General features: G+C 42.6%; 1 protein-coding gene across 2 annotated transcripts in view; it reads right to left on the reverse strand.

Moving 5' to 3' along the window:
* Positions 1–7,891: 7,891 nt before the first annotated feature.
* asic2 (acid-sensing (proton-gated) ion channel 2) overlaps positions 7,892–20,802 on the reverse strand; it is a 280,573-nt gene continuing 267,662 nt past the window's right edge. For both annotated transcript variants that reach the window (XM_070922749.1, XM_070922748.1), the window contains exons 3-10: positions 20,118–20,245; positions 15,801–15,951; positions 15,476–15,532; positions 10,602–10,755; positions 10,207–10,298; positions 9,566–9,645; positions 8,892–8,960; positions 7,892–8,075 (exon numbers count right to left, since the gene is read on the reverse strand). In XM_070922749.1, coding sequence (XP_070778850.1) covers positions 7,974–8,075; positions 8,892–8,960; positions 9,566–9,645; positions 10,207–10,298; positions 10,602–10,755; positions 15,476–15,532; positions 15,801–15,951; positions 20,118–20,245 — 833 coding nt within the window. In that variant the 3' untranslated portion in view covers positions 7,892–7,973. The remainder of the gene's footprint in view (positions 8,076–8,891; positions 8,961–9,565; positions 9,646–10,206; positions 10,299–10,601; positions 10,756–15,475; positions 15,533–15,800; positions 15,952–20,117; positions 20,246–20,802) is intronic.

Consider the following 20,802-nt stretch of genomic DNA (forward strand, 5'->3'; position numbering starts at 1 on the left):
CATAATGTAACTTGTACCAAGTAGATATCTCAGTGATGGATGAGCCAGAGAACAAATGATTGCAATTGTGGAGGCTCCTCTCTAAAGGTTTCCCTCATGTCCTTGGTTTCATTGCTTTGGCCCAGATCTCCTCCCCCCGCAGGTAGTGTTATCTATCAATGTTGGGCACAATGCATTTTACTGAGGAGCACACACACAATAACACACACCTAGACATGAACAAACATGCACTCTCACTCGCTCCCCAACCTGTTCCGCCATTATGAACATTATGTGATTGCTTTGGGATTTACAGTTTCTTTTATTATCCATTTATCAATTTTAATTTCGATGAAATTTTTTTTATTTGCACTGGCAAGAGAAGAGATTCCTGAGAGAGTTTTTTTTTTTTTTTTGGATATCCAGTAGTTTCATGTCTTTGATCACGTGCAGAGCTCTACAACCTGCGGCAGATGTGTGAGGACTGTCTTTGTTCTCTTATTAAGGCTTTGCTGTGAAGGCGGTCAATATCTTCATTCACATTCTCACTCGTGTTGTTTCAGGGAAAAGAAACGATCCTTTCAGCTCTTTCCCACACATCTACTTCTTCAGTTTAATCACATCTCAGAGTGTTTTTCCATCAGTTATCATGTTTGTAAGACAGCGTGACAGACACATTCTTTCTTTGTAACTTCTGATAATTTGATATTTGGTATTTTCAGCCATGCTAGCACCGTGGCTCTGAAAATATCTCCATGAAATCTGGTACAGACATTCATGGTCCCCAGAGGATGAAGCTTGTTGACTTTGGTGATCCCCTGACTTTTCATATGGCGCCACCACCAGGTCAAACCTTTCACTTATCCTGTGAGGACTGCCACACAGTTTGGTACACACATTCAAGGTTCCCTTCAGGATGAATTGTTATAACTTTGGCGGTACTTTAACTTTTCATGTTGTTGTTTTGTTGATACTTTGGTTTATGACCAAACACCTGCAACATAATGACATTCTTTGTGTTTGATGCTAATCGGCAAAACTACGATGGTGAACACGGTAATCATTATTCCTGCTAAATATCAGAATGTTAGCATTGTGATCATGTTAGCATGCTAACCACTGTGGAGCCTCAAATAGCTGTTAGCGTGTCTGTGGTCATTATCTTCATTCACTTTCTTATTTCTGTCACTTTTCTTCACTTGAACTACATAATTTTTCATCAACTTATGTATGCAAGATGACTTGACGTGTTGTGGTTTTTACATTCGTATTTTTCCTCATGTCTCATGTCAATTAGTATCCATTAGAGTTGGAATAAAGCTTTCCTGAATCTCTCTTAAATCTTGACATTAGTTCAGGGCAGTGGTGGAAAGTAACAAAAGTGCTGTGCTGAAATACAATTTTGAGGTACTTGTACTTTACTTGAGTATTTCCGTTTTATGCTACTTTATACTTCTACTCCACAACATTCCAGAGGAAAATGTTGTACTTTTTACTCTACTACATTTATTATTATTCTGTTTATCTTGCAGCTGTAGTTACTATTTAAGTTTCAGATGAACAATTTACATAAAGATTCAGATCTGTGTGAGTCCAACATCTCAGATGATTTCATCGAAATAACTGTTCAAGAGGTAAAACTCAAATCTATCTAATCTATCTATCTAAAATGAAGACAAATTTGTTATTATTTCTTTATTACCCCATTAATCAACTCATGACCCCTCAGATTGTCTTTTGGAGTCTGAGGAGAGTGCCCGACCCCTAGGTTGGGAACCACTGGCCTAAACTATCAAACTGTATATAAAGTAGTTCAAAGTAGCTCCACCTCACCACCAGTATTAATAATAATAATAATAATAATAATAATAATAATATATCAGTCACAGGAGCCATTTTTGTGCATTTTGCTGATAATACTTCTGCACTTTTACTTATGTAGGATTTTGAATGCAGGACTTTGCAATGGGGTATTTTTACATCAATGTATTGGTACTTTTACTTCTTCTTCTTCCATTTCAGGAAGGAATCAGGTCGACAAAGTTGATTTTAAATCCGTCTGTGGGGTTCGCCACAAACGCCAGAAGTTTGTATTTCTTAATCTGACCGACCAAATTTTTATAAAACACACTCATAAACCGAGTTTAAGATGAAATCTGAAGGTACGCCTCCATTGTGCACATGAACAAAGCCCAACACACACACCGCTTTATAACTTGAGTTTCTAAGTCTTCCGGTTGATCTCTTCAGGGGAATTTGTACGGGGCTTTAGCTCGTCACGACACGACGATTTCCAAGACGTGTGGGATGTCGCGGCCTTGTTTCAGTAATTATCCTGGCACACAACGGCTCACTGATAAGTCTGCAAAACTGTCCTGAAGGGTCTCAGGAATGTTGACACAAGACAGCCGGTCAGGTGGATGCATGTGTCATTTCATTAGCTGAATGGATTATTAGCCAAGTTAACTATTGTGAATGCCACTGATTTCCCACGGGCTCATTAGGAACACAAGAAAATGGTGCCCTGATGAGTCTGTGGCTTGTGATTAAATTAGTAATCGACTCTCTTAAGCAATAAACAGAGTAATTAAACATGATTCACCCCCAGGTAACAACCAGCGAATGTATACGTTAAATGAATAATTCATGCATGTCATTTCTGATGCTCTGTTATATTTGCCTGGGTGAGTATTTTTAGGGCACCTGTTTATTCTAATGTGCAGGACAACAAACACAACTGTGAACTATTTTCTAATTTCACCGCAGATCACGTTCAGTCAGATGAAGTCAACAACTCCCCACCCCCGGTGTCTGTTTGGGGTTGAAAATTCAATTATGTTGCCAATTTTGCTTTTGTGACAGACATTAATAATAGATCTCAAAATTAACTGCACTGTCGTCAGCGAGGCCTGACTGAAGCGAAGGTTTCCAGAAGTCAGGTTGGAAATGGACTCTGTGGGGCTGAACTGGAGTTGGAGAACTGAATGGAAAAGGCCGACACAACTGGTTTAAATCTTTCTCTTTAATATGTCTTACTGTCAACTTACCACTGTCTCTTTGTTCAAACTCCAATTATCCCTCATTTTCTCTTTAATCTGCTCACTCGGCACTTACTGCCTTTCTCTCTCTGACATGAATGAAGAATTCAAGCGTGTGATGCCTGATTAACTGCGAAAGCCGAGAAGATTAAATCAAACTGGCTTCAAATCCAGCTTGATGTTGGGTTCTTTTGCTGATGAATGTACTGTCTGTTTTTATGAAGTGGTTTAGATATTCTAACCGTGACAAAGCCTTTTTGTAGAAACTCATAAAACCATTAAAAACACACAATGTAAATAATAACACGCCTAAACTAGAATGAGCTCAGAAATACCTCAGTAAAATGTATCGTCTACATTTCTACAAACATTAAACATAACCTGAGCTGCCTTTAAATAGACAAGCGTGGAGATGTTTGGAGAATCTAAATCTGGTCTGGGATAGTCATCATTAATTAGTTCTGACCATTTCATTTCATCACGGTGCTGTAGCACCACCTGTAGGCCAAACGCCAGATAACATTTCTCAGAGTGGCTTGGAGATAATGTGCAGTTGTCATCTAACTTTGGGTTAGACTCATATTGAGCTCATAATAAAATCACAGTGGGAATGCATTGTTTTACATTTTGCACTAGAGCTGAAACGATTAGTCGATTAATCAATTAGTTGACAAAACTATTAAAGCGAATTAAAATTCACAGGTTTCAGCTTCTCAAATGTGAATCTTTGCTAATTTTCCTGCTCTTCTATGATATTAAACCACATATCAAAACTTCTGAATACGTCGACATTTTACGGAGGTTGGCCAGCAGTAGCCCCAGCGCTGACAGATATCCCTGCCTGCCCAATCAGTCAGTGTTTGGCAGATCTCCAAATCCGTGAACATTATCCTCTGCATCAGAAACATCGTTTGGTCTTTGTCTCACTCACGACAACTTCCAGTGCAGCAACCAGGACATGATCCCTGGCTGACGTCCCACCTGTGAACACTAACAATTCGTGTTGATTGAAACAAACTGGCCAAGCTGGGCGCTCTGCTGCTGCGACACCTGGACACCCGCAGACACGGGTTTAGGTGTAAAAATCATTGTTTGTGTTCTTGCTTTAGCATACAGGAAAATGAAGCTGTTTCGATTGTGTTTTTTGTTTTCATGGTAAGCACAGGGGAGTCAAATGCAAAGAGATTTTGGGCTTTATGTCTTTTCTTCACACAGCGACTGAACGACTTGTGAAAAGAGGAACTGATAAACCCTCTTTAAAAGAGCTATCAGAAGTTTTTAACAAAGCCTTATCATCTGTGGCTGCAAAAAGAGCAGATCGTTGTGAGATGTCCAATCGAAGAGCTTCTTTTATGCAAATGAATCCATAAAGGCAGCCTCTGGAGCAACAGTACTTCTGTATTGTTGTTGAATTAAAGTGCACAAACTCTTTTGCTGGACGTCAGCTCCCTTTCTGTCTTTGGCTGAGCACAACGTTTTTCTCGTCTTGCTTTAGCTCATGTGATTTATGAAACACTTAAACGCACTGAAGTATTTGATCTTATTGTTTCTACAATGCTCTTTTAAGTACTTGTGCAACCTCTGCTGTGTGTGTGTGTGTGTGTGAGCTCCCAGTCCACCAAGGCAACCAGCATGTTTACAATGACTTGCTGATGTGCTATGGCTGACCTGCAGGCAATTTCTGCTGCCTAAATATCTGCTAAATGAAGTGAGACTGAACTGAGAATGAACCCCGCCTGCAGCAGCTCGCAGATAAGAGTTTCTGGCAATGTGTGGAATACTAATATAAGTAAACCAAAACCGGGGATCATTTTCTACAATAGTTAACTCAAAAAATGTAACTGCTGACATGCTCTGAAGGTAAACTAACAGAAAGTCTCTACGAGGACGATTCCTCAGCCCACAGTACATCCGTTCACTACAACAATCATTCCTGCTTCTACTTTTGAGGCCATCCTCACATTGAATGTCATCTCTTTCCTTTAAAGCTTTTCTTTCATTCACAAGTAATTTGTGCGTGGCTGAGCTGCATTATTAGACTGAATGAATGAAACAAACGTCACGGGGTATAGGCACTTACTGCGAGTTGCAGTGCTCACTGCTGCTGCTGCTGTTGGATTTTCTTAAAAGTAGCCATGCTTAATAAAAACTGACCATCATGTTAAATCAGGTTTCAAGTGGATTTTTCCGCTGCTGTGATGTGACTCCTCCATTGTCCGAGCTGCTGTAACCAGTTGAGGCTGAATGGGGCAACACTTCAGCCACTATTATGAGCATGCAGCACGGACGTTAGAGGGAAACTGCACCTTGCCAAGCTACTGTACATCTGATCCAGCGTGGCTCGCTGTTCTCCAGTTCTTTGTTGGACTTGTCAAGCAGCTGTCAGGCGCTTTGTGCCGACTCGTTCTCTGTATTCTTTCCAACTCCCACTTCTAAAAGTTGAGATTGTCCCTGAGTCACTTCATAGGTCGCTGTCTAAACCTCCCAAGAAATGAAACATCAAGTGAGGACGACTGCAAGGCTACACACTCCCGGAAAAACTGCTCCAACTCTCGGTTCTTTTGAATTGAGGCTTGAAATGCTTCAGTTCACCACTGCATCTCATTAGATTACATTTGAGGCTATTTATTCACATCTCAATACTTTGATTTATGACCAAATATCTGGAAAACTAATAACATTCCCACCAGCCTCACCTGTGCTTTGTGATTATTTTATTTTGATTATTTATTTGTGATGCTAACATGCTACACTAAGATGGTGAACATGGTGAACGTGTTACCTGCTACGTTAGCATTTAGCTCAAAGCACCACGGTACAGCCTCACAGAGCTGCTCTTAGTCTTGTTATATTGTCTCGTGTTTCTTTTATATCAAGTTGTATTTAAAGGCTTATTGTTGAAAGGTGCAATACAAATGAACTTGCCTTGTTTAGCCTTGGCACAACAGGACGCCACTGCTGCAAAACAACTTTTTAATTTAATTGTTTCACATTAAAAACACACACGGTATGCTGCATCACAAAATGAGAAAACGCTGTCCTGCGATAACAATTGAAGCCAAAGTAGAGAGAAGAAACAGCCAGAGTCGTTGCCACCAAGAGAAGCGAGACACGTTCGTCTCACACGCCTGCAGGTCGGCCGAGGATTGTGTTCGTCTGAAGCCACAACATGAGATAGTACACAGAGACAGCAGGTTGAGCCACAGATGGGAAATCATAATTCAAACAGTCTCACAAAGCACTTGAATTCATTCCTACCTGTAATGTACATTACCATGATGACAGAGACCATGCTAGGATGATCATGAACTAGAAATAGAAAACTCAGATACACTTAAATCTTCCACATGGTCTCACACAAGCTTTTGGTGTAAAGCCATATATATATGTTAACTGTTGTTTCTGAGGACACCGAAGGTTCAGCTGAACCTGTATGAGAAAGGACGCCTGGTGCTCGTAGCAAAGTGTGTCTTTCATTTTTAGCATGACATTCAACTACCCCGAAAATGCTACTGCCTGTTAGATAACAGTCTCACCTACTGAGAGCTGCAGAGTGACGTCATGAAAGAAATGTGACAACCATGTCGTCACGTCTGGACCTGGAGATGATGTTTTCACCGAAGTTCTTTTTAAATGAGATCTGCTTCAGGCATCTCGTCTGCGTGGTACCCGTTTTCATGAGGAAAAACCCCCACAGATATTTACACCATAACACAGGCGACCCTGTATCCTAAAAAAAAACAGACAAATAAAACATCCTGGCTGAACCCTCTTCATGGTGCTTTTGTAATCATTTTTATAATCATGAAAGTGTTTTAAAATTGTAAAGACTGGGGATTTCAACCTGACATTCTCTTAATGAAATAATAGTGTAACAACACTCTGGGCATATTCGTTTGCTGCAGCGTTTTGTAAATGGCTTTCTGTCTGGCTGGCAAATAAATTCGACCTCACTTAGCTGGGTGCTGTGGTGAGGTGCAGCAGCCAGAAGTCAGTCATTTATTAACATAAATTAACAGTAAGAGTATGACATCCCTTTAAAGATGTCTGTAGGGAACAGCTTAGCACCCCGGGAGTCACGTGGCAAACATGCCTTTTAGTAAACTGATTAAACTGAAACCGACAGGTGAAAAAAAAATATGCAAAATGTGGGCTGCAAAATGTTCAGACTTCACTTTTCATTAGACAAAACAAACGTTCAGGTGCTTTTTTTTTTTTCCCTCACTAATGCTCACACATTACCAACTCCTTCCCCTTTAAGATATCTAACGAAGAAATGACAAATCACTCATGAGAATAGATTTTCAAAGGGTTGGTCACATCTGAACTATGATTTTAAACAACCATACGTTCAATCTGTACATTCGAAGTTCGACATCTCACTCCGGGCCCGTGTCACAGGGCCTGTCCTGCAGATAGAGAGACAAATGGCACACATGTACGATAAAGCAACACTGCAGTCCAGCGTATGCATCAGCAAAGAGAGCAAGAGAAATTGACGCATGCAGTTTGGACAGTTCAAAACCAATTTTTGTACAGTTCATTTGGCAGTGACCGACATATGAATGTGTTTGTTACATAGATATGCTGCACAGGGACCAGCTCCCTTTATGGGTGGCAGCCCCACCCAGTCTCTGATTTTCTGTGTGCGTGTATGTGGAGACACAGACCCCGCTGCAGGTCTGTCACAGCGGAGGCCACCCTCCCACTACAGTACAGTGCAGGGTGACAGAGAGGGCCGATAAGTCCAGCCGACAGCGCCTTAATCCCCATTAGTGCCTCAGACAAGGCGGTGTGACAGAGCGCAGCGCTGTCCTTAGACCAACCCCTGTTCTTGTCTTCGTCTCCTCCCCTCCACTGTTAAGGTCCTGCAGGATGCCCAAACAGAGGATGAAGCACCACCCGGTGGAGGCAGCCTCTGGACGTGAGTGGCTCTGAGGGGAAGGGGGGAGAGCCTCAGCAGGCAATCTCCTCCAGGGTGCCCAGCGTTGTCTGCAGGGGGACTGTCACAGTGTGGCTGATGGACTCCGAGTGGTTTGCCACCGGGTCGCAGGAACTCTGGGAAAAAAAGATTGAAAGAGTCTCAGTGCTGGGTCAGACTGGAGAGTGGACAAGCAGCGTTTGGGCATCCTTGGTCTTTCTGGTGAAGCTGATTGCTACTTTGCCTGGAGAGCTAGCCACTAACATGCTAACTAGCCAGTAACATGCTAGCACTACCCAGTCCCACTAGCTTGGTTGTTAATAAGCTAGCACGTTTTATTCAACAGGTGTGACTCTAATGGAGCACTTTATTCTACGCATGAAACACCTTCTGTGATGTGATACAACAAGATTGTCCCTCTCTGTTACCTCAGAGGTCAGTGCTAAGTGGTGCTAAGGTCTGCAGTTTGTCAACAAATTAAATTAAACAAAATGTGAAACCTTTGTGCAAAAAACCCACTCAATGATTAAAAAATACCGGGTCCTCAACCTGACCTTCCCACTGACTAATCTGCAGATGTTGTCATGCAAACGGCGTCCATCCCAACCTTCTCCTCAGACTGCAGCTGGTTGGTATTGTTGATTTAACTAAAGGTTTGATGTTCACGCATGTGTTTGTTCAGGGAGGATTAGTTGCTCCCGGCGGGGTCCTTGTAGCTGCTCAGATTCTTTGAAAGCTCCCTCAAAGAGCAGAGCTTTTTCTGCCAAATTGGCATGCAACGGTTGGTCTGAACACAGTCTTAGATTTGCTTGGGCGCTCTTTCTACATGCTTGTGCGGAGGGGTAGGGGTGGGGAGAGGTTGGATACGCATGATCAGAGGGAGGGAAAGTACGCAGAGTCCAGAGCACTCTGTGAAGAAGATTGACAAGTGAAGAGTTAAAGGCCGCTCTTACCACATCCTCTCCATGACTCTCCTCTTCGTCCTCTCTGCTCAGTAAATCCAGTAGTCTGTCTTTCACCACCTGCAGATTGATTGATAGATAGAGAGACTTCATTCAGTCTGTTATAGAAGACCTCCATTTGCTCTTCTTGTAATTACTGACTGCAGGGGCCAAATGTGGCAACAAACAACGCCATCACAACTATTTCAGCATGAAACCTGTTCAAAGTTGCTTTGGAACTGCCACATGAGGGTTTCTGACCCATTACTCCATTTTGGCCATTGAAATAAAAAAAAAAAATCTCTGTGACTTCTTTTGTGTATTTCCAAACCCCAATGGGAGGCGCAGACTATTATGTGCTTGTCAGAACCCCGTGCAGCTGAAAGCAGCATGAGAAGCTCTAAAGAGGGGTACACGGTGGAGCAAAGGTAATGGAAAAAATACTATCACATGATCCTTCATCTCAGTCAGCACTGAAGTAATACTAGCTCTTATCTGCTTTTTGGATCAGTGACATTGTTTCTGTTGTCAGCTTTCATGGTCAATGCTCTCGCTCTTCGCCCGGGAAAAAATGAAAACAAAAGCTATCAAAGTTTATTGCACCAACAAAATCTGTGGAGGAGGGAGGTGTGGGCGTAATTAGATGTTACAAGGGGTATGAGTGAAAACGGCAGCTGGAGACTGACCTCATAAGCATAGTCAAACAGCTCTAGGATGGTGAGGATGCTGGCTCCAATGAAGAGACCCATCTGACCACCAATATCACCTGCAACAATCACAGAAAGAGACAGAAAGTAAAGTTGTGTGACATCTCAAACACGACGTGTCTAACCAGTGCTCTGAATCAGTGTGCAAGATAAAGTTGCTTCCTTGTTTCCCTGCAGCGAGCGGAGACAGCACAGACACAATAAGACACTCGAAGGTGACCTGATACATGAAAACAACAAACTCTTGAAATGACACTCAGCATTGTGTTCTGTTCCTCCCCAAAGCTTTAAGCAACAAAACAAACACACCTCTAAACTTTACGCTTTATTTGTACCTGTCAAGTTTGAGTCATTTGTGTGTCTTTTCTTACTTATCAATGTCTCAAGTAACCTGGATTTCAGCTCCAGCTATTTTTATTCGGCTTGTGTCAGTTAATATTGAAACAAGTGACGGCAACACGCACAATCAGGCATCGTTGAATGATTATTTAAATCTGCTGCCATGAGTCAGGGTGGACCGTTTCCCATGAATTCACATCATTTTAAAAGAAGCATGGCTGTGACTAACGTAGACTGGATCCAGGTTTGGAAAATAAGATTTAACATTGAGTGAAACCTACCCAACAAGCCGGCCACCTCGTAAGCTTTCTTTTGCTCGATGGTCTCGTAGTTCAAAGCCTCAAAGAACACGTCCAACACCAAGATGTTGTCTCTGCAAGCGACACGATACGGCACTGGTCTTAATGATTCCCACTTGGCAAGCAACACAATCAAGCAGCAGTTCTTTAAAGGACTTTAGGAAACAGTAGCCGGGTTTCCTTTCAATTGTCAAGCAAACTTTTGAAATGTCACGAACAAGAAATGCGACTTAGTTGACAATTTTACTCAGAATCGTAACATTACAAGCAGCACCGCAGCATCTTTCGCCAGTTAAGAACTTTGTAAATACATTAGATCCATTAATAGTCTCTTGGCTGCTGGTGGTCAGGACAGAGCGAACGACGTGGCTACTTACGTGATGTACTTCTCTGACTTGTTGAACTTCTTCTGCAGGTAGCGGGCCGAGGTCTTGCTGGGGATTTTGACCATGGACAGCTCTTTGTTGTAGCGGGTCATGTTGCACGGTGTCCTGCACATGCAGTTACTGCTCTCCACAGCCGACAGTTTAGCTTCACGCGGGAGGGGTGATGGAGAGGGGGGGTAACGAGATGTGGGAGGATGGGTTGAGGGTGATGAACACACGGGAGAAACGCTCTTTTAGATACAAAGTGAGACTTTGACGTAGACAAGCCTTCAACCCTGCGCCGAGTCATAACTGCCAAACCTTTTGTTTTTTCTGCCTCGACTCCGCTGGCGTAATATATTATTATTCTAACACATTATTTGAAAATCCACTCACTGTTGAGACTGCAAAAACGAAGGTTAATATGTTATTAAAAGTATAAAATATAAAAAATATATAATAATATAATAGTTAATACATGAGACTAGATTTTAAAATACTGCAGGTATTAAAGTTGTGTTATGTTAAGGTCACTATAAGCTTCTAAACACATTTTAGTCTCTATATAAATGATAAATTAGTCTTTTTTGTCCATTGATGAGGAAATTATACATCAACATTTTTTCATTTATCATGACCCTGAAATGCCAAATGTTCATTAGTTCCAGCTTCTCAGGTATGAGGATTTGCTGCTTTCCTCAGTTTTCTTTCACTGGAAATTGAATATATCGTGTTTGAAGACATCATCTTGGAATCGAGGAACGATAATGATGATAACTGCAGCCCTAACAGAAATATTTATCAGGGCTTAAAATGACTAAGTAATTTGTTTTTTATAATGTTCTTTTCCCTTTCTTTTTTTTGTGGTGAACTAAAACTTTACTAATCTACAAAAAGAAGTTGCCACAATAGTTGAGATAACCTCTGCAGCCCGTTACTTTTAATTAGCTCATGTTTGTAGTGTGTCGGTGGCGGCTGCACGTCAATGCTTTTGCACTGCTGATAAACATTAAAGCTTATTGCGTTCAGGCCTGAAGCCTCTGTAGCTCTGAGCTCAGAGCGTCAGGCTTGTATATCTTCTGAGGACCACAGGAAAAAGCATTTAGCATCTCTTTTTTTAATCTGACTGAAAACTTAGGTCACACACACCTGCTTACGAACACAAGCGTTCAAATAACACACACGGTTGCACACATGGTCCCTCACTCATACAGCGTCTTGAGTCGTGCGGATGTTTACTCCATTAAATCCCTAACGACAGTATAAGTCAATGTCATTGTCAAAGTCACAGAGGAGAGAATGTAAAGCACCAAACACAAACACACCCCGGAGCAGCATCAGTGAAACAGCCTTTACCCTGACAGAGACAAAGTCCTGATGCAGAGCTGCCAGGCTCTATTCGCGGCTCTGCTTTGGCAGTTTGACTCAGAGAAAAAAAAAAGCAGCTAAAATGCACTGGATGATTTCGTGTTAAGCCCACAGCCTCCTACATAACACCAACTCTCTCACAGTGATGGTAATGTTAAGCGACACAAGCTTTTCAAATATAGCTCCATCAAAAGCTTCTCCGGCACTGAGGCCGCTCACACTCCTCACAAATCACTTTCTTAAGCTCAAGTCTGAATTTCTGAAGTTGCAAAGTTTCAATAGATCTCATTCATTTTCACCAGAGATTACAGCGTCCCCTCTCACTACCAAAAACTTCTCTCTTTGGACTTCTTCTTCTTCTTCTTCTTCTTCGGATTTAAAATCTCTGAACGGAAAGGAAAGGAGAAGTTAATGTTATCAGGCTTATTCCTCACAGTGGCAGCTCAGTGGCGGAGTCGCAGATCACAGAGCACGAGGCAGCTATCCCCCACGGTGCACTAATAGCCGGCGAGGCCACACAGTCACGGAATTGCAAGAGGAAATTCAATATGGCTTCTCAGTGGTCTCTTATTTTTATTCAAATGAGACGTTATTGGATACACGGGAGCAAGGCCTCGTGCATTCAAATGATTGATTTCTTTCTCTAAGCCTCTCACACCTTTGTCCACCGGCCTCACTCCTTTTTCTCTCACACACATTCAAATCTAAAAGACCACATTACCATAATGTATTTCTTCCTCATAACTTTTTTCTAAATGTTAATGCATAATTAGCTGTTAATACCAACTGATAAAAAGTAGAAATAAATAACTTTCAGACAGGAAAACAACTGATATAACCACTGATTTAACAGTTTTGGCAGGTTGAGTCTTCTGTTTAGCAGCTATAACGAAAATCGAAAATAATTGTTGTCTGCCTGGGTGTGTAATCTCTGTTTCCTCAAAAGTAAACGGCTAGATAAGCAAGTTGTTCAAAGACAACAGATGTCTCCTATCAAAAAAATATATTTTCAGGGCCGTCTCCAAAACTTGACTGACACAGTTATAGAGGGAGAAAACCCCAATCAAACTTTGCCGTGTGAAATCTTCTCTGGTGGGTATAGCAAATTGGCACTGAGTTTAAAAAACGAGAACTCATTTGCATTCAATGATCCAAGCTGAGTGAGTGTGTGTGTGTGTGTTGGGATTGTGAAAGCCTTACTGTTCCACAAATGAAGCCAATTACAGGAAAGAGAGAGGAAAAGAGCTGTCTGGAATCAGCACCAAAGCCTTGTGCACTCCTGCTGCATCATGCGGTGTAACGTGTGGATTCCAGCGCATGCTAATGACACATTGGTGAGTTACGCCGAGCGCTCTTACGGTGTCGAAGCCGGCAGCCTTGCTGCTGATTGCCTGAAAGTTTTGTTGCCCTTGGCTAAGTTTTTTTTTTTCTACCTTTCTGGCTTTCCAGAAATAATCTTCCTCGGGGTGGAGCAGAGACGAGGAGGTGTGGGAGGATGGAAAGTTTTTCTGTAACTGTTGCTGTAACTCCCACAGTTACCCGACAGTCACAATTACAATTAGCTTTAGAATCATTGATATATTATTCATGTTTTCACTGAATCTGGGCTTTTATTTATCAAAAATGCAGATTGTATTAAAATGAATGCGGCCGATAGTGGCAATTACTTAATCATATCAAGTATGAGATAATCTCTGAATTACTATGCAAGAAGTTGCTCCCAAATTACAAAAAAATATATTTTCTTGCTTGCCTCTTGGTATCTGAGGGTTTTGGTTTCATTCATTTGCACAAGTTTTAAGGCGGTGAATGTTATTTATTTGGTAGTAAAGATCTTTATGAGTCCAAATGTTTTGTTTTGAAATGGACCGATAATACATAAGTGCATAAATACATTATTTGATTTATAGTTGAGCATCATCATTCATTGATATCACCACAATCTCTTGCTTTAATTATATTCCCCTTAGTAATGGAGTCTTTTTAATTGTATTTGTGATACACACACACACACACACACACACCAAGAGTTACATCCAGGTAACTTATAACATTATTTCGCCTCGTCTCATTAGTGAAGAGGAGACTACCGCTGTGCGCTCGCTGTGTTTACGTTCCATGATTCACGCAGAGAAGGGATCGAGGTGAGTGCTGAGAGTGTTTCTTCAACTTCCTTAATGTTTTCACCCTAACAATCTCCACCCGGCTTCAGGAACTTGTAGGAGAAAACACAGTCTGCCCAATCACAGTTCTTGCAGTGCCCATGCACTCTGTAGGCCTGATGTGCGGTTACATGTTTGAGGAGGAGCACGTCAGCTGCGGTGTAAGCCTCGTCCAAAATGTGCACACGCTCCGTCTCGCCTCATAAAACAGTTTACATTGAATTAGTGTGACGTGCCACGTGAAGCACAGACCCTAGATCTGTAATACAGTCCTTGTTACTCGGGACATGACGACAGTTTTCCTGGGGACTATTTCTTCGGTAGAAAACTCTTCACAGCAAAGTGTTTGTTGTTGTGTGAATGTTTTAACATGTCGTTTTTAAAATGCATTGTCGTGTTTGTGATCCTCAACACGATAATCAAAAGCAGGATGAGAAAACATCTCTTCATGATCCAGCTGCTTTAGAAGGCTAAAAGTTTGACTTCTGAGCATTTTCCAAGGAATTTAATTTAGATAAAATCACAAAGAAACCGCCTCATCTGACTTTCATGAGTCTCTCGCTCGAGTCTCGGCTACGGCAAAAGATAAAATATTACTCTGAGGCATTAGGGTAGTTTCATAAAAAGTCAAAACAAAGAAAATGTGATCAGTATCTTAAAACAGCTGGACGAGCCAACGTTTAATAAAACTGACAGAGTTAATATAAAATCTTGAGCTTGAAGGGATGCATAAAGGCTGCCAAAAACCTCTTACCTGGCTGTATAATTCTGCTCAATGCAGGAAATATGACCCATTATCTATCTGCCTATCCATCCATTAAATTGAACCCTAACACTGCAGTCCCCGTCCGCTCTGATAGTGCTTACACACTTGATGAGTCCTTCACACACGAGGGGAAATATTGAGATGAATCCTTTTCTCTTGATAAATCAAAAGGTTAAGTAGTGACACATTCACCTTCCACCATATATAGAATACATTCAAAGTGCTGCAGCCTAATTAGCAGATCTGCCTACAGAGTGTACATGAGTTATTCCTTGACTCTGCAATCTCCTTTTTAAATGAGGTCCAATGATGGACAGAGAGGACGTGCAGTATGACGGAGGCCATCACCCGCTCCTGATGTAGATTTTCCCCCCACCATTCATGATGATGAACTGTAGCTGCTCTTCAGTTGAGCCGTCTCAAGCTTAAAATTCTCTCCGGTGTTGCTCATCTTTAAAGCACGTTTAGCATTAAAGCTCTGTATCAACGGGGGGGGGGGGGGGGGAGCTAATCCTAATCCTTGCAGAGGCAAATAATGATATGTAAACCAGAAAATACAGCATGCGTGTTGTGTGTATATGCAGACTTACCAAGAGCAGGCTCAGCGCAGTCTTTGTACTGCTCGGGCGTGCAGTAAGAAGCATCACCTAGGAACAATATTTCAGTCGATGTTAAAACACTGACTTCTTGGAAGCCTCTTCAAGTATAAACAGTTGGGTGAATTAAAACACACTATGTGAGTGTGCCAAACACATAATCCCAGGGCGTTTTTAAATGCCTATTCCATTTATTGACTTGCCATATCAATATGAGGCCTCTCAATGCAGTTTAATCTCACAGAAAATACTGCAGCCTTGCTCAAAACTGTTGATGAACACACGGCCAATGCAACAGCAAACGGGTGACGGTGCTTACCAGGCATGTGCACCATCCTGCAGTTGCAATTCTCCACAATGTAGCGGGTTTCACAGTCAATCCTGCAGGCAGTTACACTGTAGGCCTGGAAGAAGCCCGACTCCAGAGCTTTCCACTCGCACTCTCCCCACGGGGGAGGCAGGTAGGTCAGCTACAGGTGAGAAAGAAAGCGTGGGGTTAGTCAGGAGATAGTTTCTCTCACAGGGTTTCTGTAGTGTGCACTGAATTTAATTTTAGACCTCATAGAATGTAATTCAACACCTTTTTCAAGGTCATACCTGTCAGTTATTTATCAAATACATGAATTTATTGACATTTTTAGATCACACTCATCATACCTGTCAGTTATTTATCAAATACATGAATTTATTGACATTTTTAGATCACATTCATCATACCTGTCAGTTATTTATCAAATACATGAACATTTTTAGACCACATTTTTTCAGTACTTCCCAGCTTTACAGTATATAACAATAATCCTAGTAATAATTAATAATTAACGTGATCCGGACCCACATAATCACTGTATTAAGTCCAAGATGTGGACAGATCCTGACAGCAGCTCTCCCAAAACCCATTCCTTAGTCCTTGAAACGCAGCCAGCACAGAGAAGCAGAAGAGCCTAACAACAAACCAGCCGGTGCGGAAAACAATTCAACAGATAGCCAGACTCTGTCGGAGAAATCCCACCACACCCGGCGATGGGAGCACAAAAACTCCAAATGTTCTCCTCCTGCTCCTGTGGCTCTGAAGACTGGGACAGCAGATGACGAACGAGGGACGCCGGGCGGAGCAGCGTGGAGGCCCATCTGCTCCACAACACAGGCGGCGTGCTCTCGCCGTGCACTCGGTATCCATCACCCACCACCCTCTGTCCCCCAGCTCCCTTCATTGTCAACTCGATGCATCCCGAGGGAGGCCGCTTCCTCTGCCAAAAGAGCACTTTTTTTTTTTGGATGAGGCAAAACACAACATCCTGCCAGGTGAAATTTGGCCACAGTTTGCTCGCTAGTACTGACAGGATTTGAAACCCTGCCCCTCCTATCAGGCGATGTTGCGTCTCTGCTTCTGGGGAGTTTGATGCTTTAGTTCTGCAGATACAGTCACTTCGCCAACGCTTAGGACGATAAATTCAAACACAATCCAAACAGCAATCTAGCACGCTGAACGTTTCAACCTCCCCAAGCCTCTGGCCATTTCTGGGCATGGCAGTCGCGTCTCCTGTGATTATTAAACATGCCCTCCCGATGCCAGCAGCAAGCACCAGCAATGAACACCGACATCTAGACGCCATTAATTTTATTAAGGGGCTTAAGAAAGGTGCTTCTCAGCAATCCTTAACCTTTAAAATCACCTTCACACCTCAGCTAATCTACACTTCTGGCCTCATTAGAGTCAGCTGTGGCTGATTCCAGATCTGATTATTTCTCTGTAATCAGATAATCCAAGGTGCTCAATATCACTTTTCACTGTGTTGAGACCCGCTGACCTGATTATGGTCTGTCTAATAAGAGCTGAGGCCTGTGCCCCACTCGGTGTGTTATTAATCAATGTTCCATCCCCTGTTACACCGGAGCAATACTTTAATTAGGCTTCACAATTTGGTCAGCGAGGGACATTGTTAAAAAAGTTGGATTTGAGAACAGGGTGGTTTTTAATGAGGTCATTGTATTAGCACCGGTTGGGTGAGATGAAAAGGAAACTGTAGAGTGCTGGTTTGAGATGGGCCTCAACATCAAATCAGTGCACAGAAGCAAGTCACACATTTCCAAAAAGTGCCCTCTGCTGTGTTTTTTTTCCTCTCTTTTGGCAGCACAGTGATAAACTGAAATACAAAGACCTCGAGCTTGAATCAAGAGGCAGCAAAGGAATAATGATATAATGGAGACTTTTTTTTTTTATTCCTTTGGAAGAATGACTTTCTCAACCAAGGGACCACCATGCCCTTTCAGCTCCAGTCAAAAGCCCATCTCGATGTCTGGAGAGCTCAAATTTAAAATTGCCTGCCTGCATGTGACTCATCCAGCCCTTATTATATGCTGTGTACTTTGTGCCTTTTGCTGAGTTGATTGAGCGGCTTTGATCTAGGCCCAATATTATTTGCCAAAATTAGTTCATTTAAACCCTTTGTCAAAGTCATTTTCACAGGCAGACTGATTGGTATCCATTATAAAGATCCACTAATCACCAGGTTTTTTTTTTTAACACGCTCCACAAGGCCTCATCCCAAATCTTCGCCCCAGATACTCCACTCAATTATCATTATCGGGATTGTTTTTGGACGTATTTGAAAGTGCGTCTTTTCCACAGAAGAAGAAGTCTTGAAGAGACAGGTGGGAGCTTCTCACAGCAGGAGGGTTTTTTCCCAGACTTCGGATACAAAGTGCAGCTCTGCATTAATTAGCTGGAGCTAAATTTGCTGTGTGTCCCACTGTGCGGGCTTGTGGAGAGGGGCAGTGTTTTCGCAGCAGGCAGGCAGAGGAGGGCCTGTCTTCGCCCTGCCAGTCACAGAAGTGGGCTGACAGATGAGCAGAGACAGAGACCCTGGAGGCTCATTACCCAGGAGGCCTAACCATCTCTGGATAGATCTCCTCTTCCCCTTCCTGCCTACCGCTGAGGAGACTCTGTATCGCAGCACCACGCTGAGCTGTGATGTAGAGAGGCGAGGCTACAGAGAAAAGTTCCTAAAATTCAAACTGCTTTTTTTATCATCATATCATTTCTTCTCTCGTTCAGCACATTTATACATTTATTTATTGCACTTGAGAAACCAGGTTACATAGAGAAACCAGTACACTATAAAGATATATTCACTAGAAATCCCTAATCTGTGACCCACTTATTATCTATATTATTTTAACTATATTAGTGATACTGAATTTGTGGAAACCAACTTATAGCCTTTTTAAAATTTCTGAACTTCTGAGGGAATTATTTTACATTCAAATCCTCGTCCTTTCATCCTCCCGCCCTGCTGTCACATCATCACTTTCCCTTTCTGAAGCATAGTCTTTGTCATGCACATGCATACCCATGAAAAGTCAATTAGAAACTCAGTGATGGGTTCACAAGGCCAAGAAATCGGCTTTCTGCAGGAGGAATCTCGCTGGGGAAATCAGGTGTCTCTACTCCCGGTTACAGAAAACAGTTTTTTCCTTCACATGATGTTTAAGAAATCAGATTACTGGCAGCTGTTTTCAATGAAAAAGCACTGAAAACCCACTGCACGCTACCTGCCCAGCACTTAAGAGCAGACACGCAAAGTTAGCGACTAGCTGGTGAACAAAGCGGAGCGTGTAGCGTCTAAAGAGCCAGATATTTCGTGGAATATTGGAATCGTGACTCCAAATGTATTCAAATGTTGCTCCGTATCTGCTGGATGAGTGAATAGGCAACAAATTTTAATATGTTAGTGTGGTCAAAAAATCTGCAATTGCAGGTTTAAGTGGGCGTAAACACTCGGTGACAGACGGCAGTTGCCCAAAGAAAAGAACATTCATTGACATGCCGGAGACAGAGCCCATCTTTCTAAAATGAGAGGGCAATGAGTTTATCTTGACAGAAATCTGTCTGCTCAGCCCCCCACTGTTGAGCCAGGCAGTATATTTTCAAAAGCTTAACTTGGAGCAGAAAAAGAGAAACAGACAGAAATAAAACTAAAGAAAAGGAGACATAAACGCAGAGAATGAGAGACAGGAGTAATAACCTAAGATGGATTCCTCACCGACGCGGCTGAGAGGAGTCACAGTATAAAGACATTCAGATCAACTCAAGCCAACGGGATGGAAAAGAGAGGATGTGAAAAACAACCGTGTGAAGTGGGAGCCTCTGGTGACAGAGAAAAGGCTATTTACATCAAACGCCTTCACATGCATAGATCTGCAAGACCTGCAGTCTTTAATATTGGCCTTGTGTGATGGAACAAAGCTTCAGTATGATTGAGTGAGGCTGAGTTCCCGTGAAGCACCTCTCGCCCAGCAAGGTCAAAGCCACTGACAGAGCGGGGAGTTATCGTTTGTCAGTCAACAATCACCACGAGACCACAGAGGCCAATTGAGGGTCCAAAGGAGACTGGGACACACATGCAGCCACAAACCCACACACACACACACACACACACACACACATGCCTGCACACAATGTCACATTGCCTGTTATGGCAAGCTATTTATCAGAGAGGTTTTTTTAATTTTTTTTTATTATCTCTGAGCGATAAGCTGAACATGCGGATTAGAAGTGAAAAACAGCACAAGGAAGAGGAATGATAAAAAAAAAGCTATTAACTGCGTATCAGTGGAAGTCAGGGACACCTACCCTCTGCTCCTGTGTGGCTACAAACGTCTGGAAGCCGGGGGCCACGCCGAAGCCCAGCTCGTGGACGAACGGGGGCTCCGCCTGGCTGTGGATCTGCACCCGCACACCCGCCTCGAAGGCTGTATCCTCTGGAACGGAAAACAGGTGAGAGAGACCCAGTTAGCAGATTCATTCAATAAACAAACAGAAATGTGCAAAAAAGGAAAATCTATTTGGTGCTTTCGACTCAAAGCCACGGGTTTTTAAGATTGTCTTCATTATAACACACTCTCTCAGAGACCTGTCGTCCCATTTGTCTTGACATCAAACACAGGTAGTGAATAAGGCTCGGCGCTGACTCCATAGATGAAAGGACCTTTATCAGAGCGCTCGTATGCACACACACACACACACACACACACACACACACACACACACACACACACACACACACACACACACACACACACACACACATAACACAGCCATAACATTTACGGGGAAAGAGAGAGCAGCCTTTGTAGAAATCAATAAAGTTCTCTCTCCATGTCGTGGAGAGGTGTGCTCCCCGACATTCAATCAAGGCTCACCCCCGGGCCAGCCCATCAGCCGGACACCTCGAGGCGCTCCGCAACCAAGACGTCGGAGCCCTGCAGCACAGCCAGCCTCACAAATTGAACGACGACGCACACGCAGAGAGGTATCA

This window comes from Enoplosus armatus, chromosome 17, assembly GCF_043641665.1.
Source record: "Enoplosus armatus isolate fEnoArm2 chromosome 17, fEnoArm2.hap1, whole genome shotgun sequence".
Lineage (NCBI taxonomy): Eukaryota > Metazoa > Chordata > Actinopteri > Centrarchiformes > Enoplosidae > Enoplosus > Enoplosus armatus.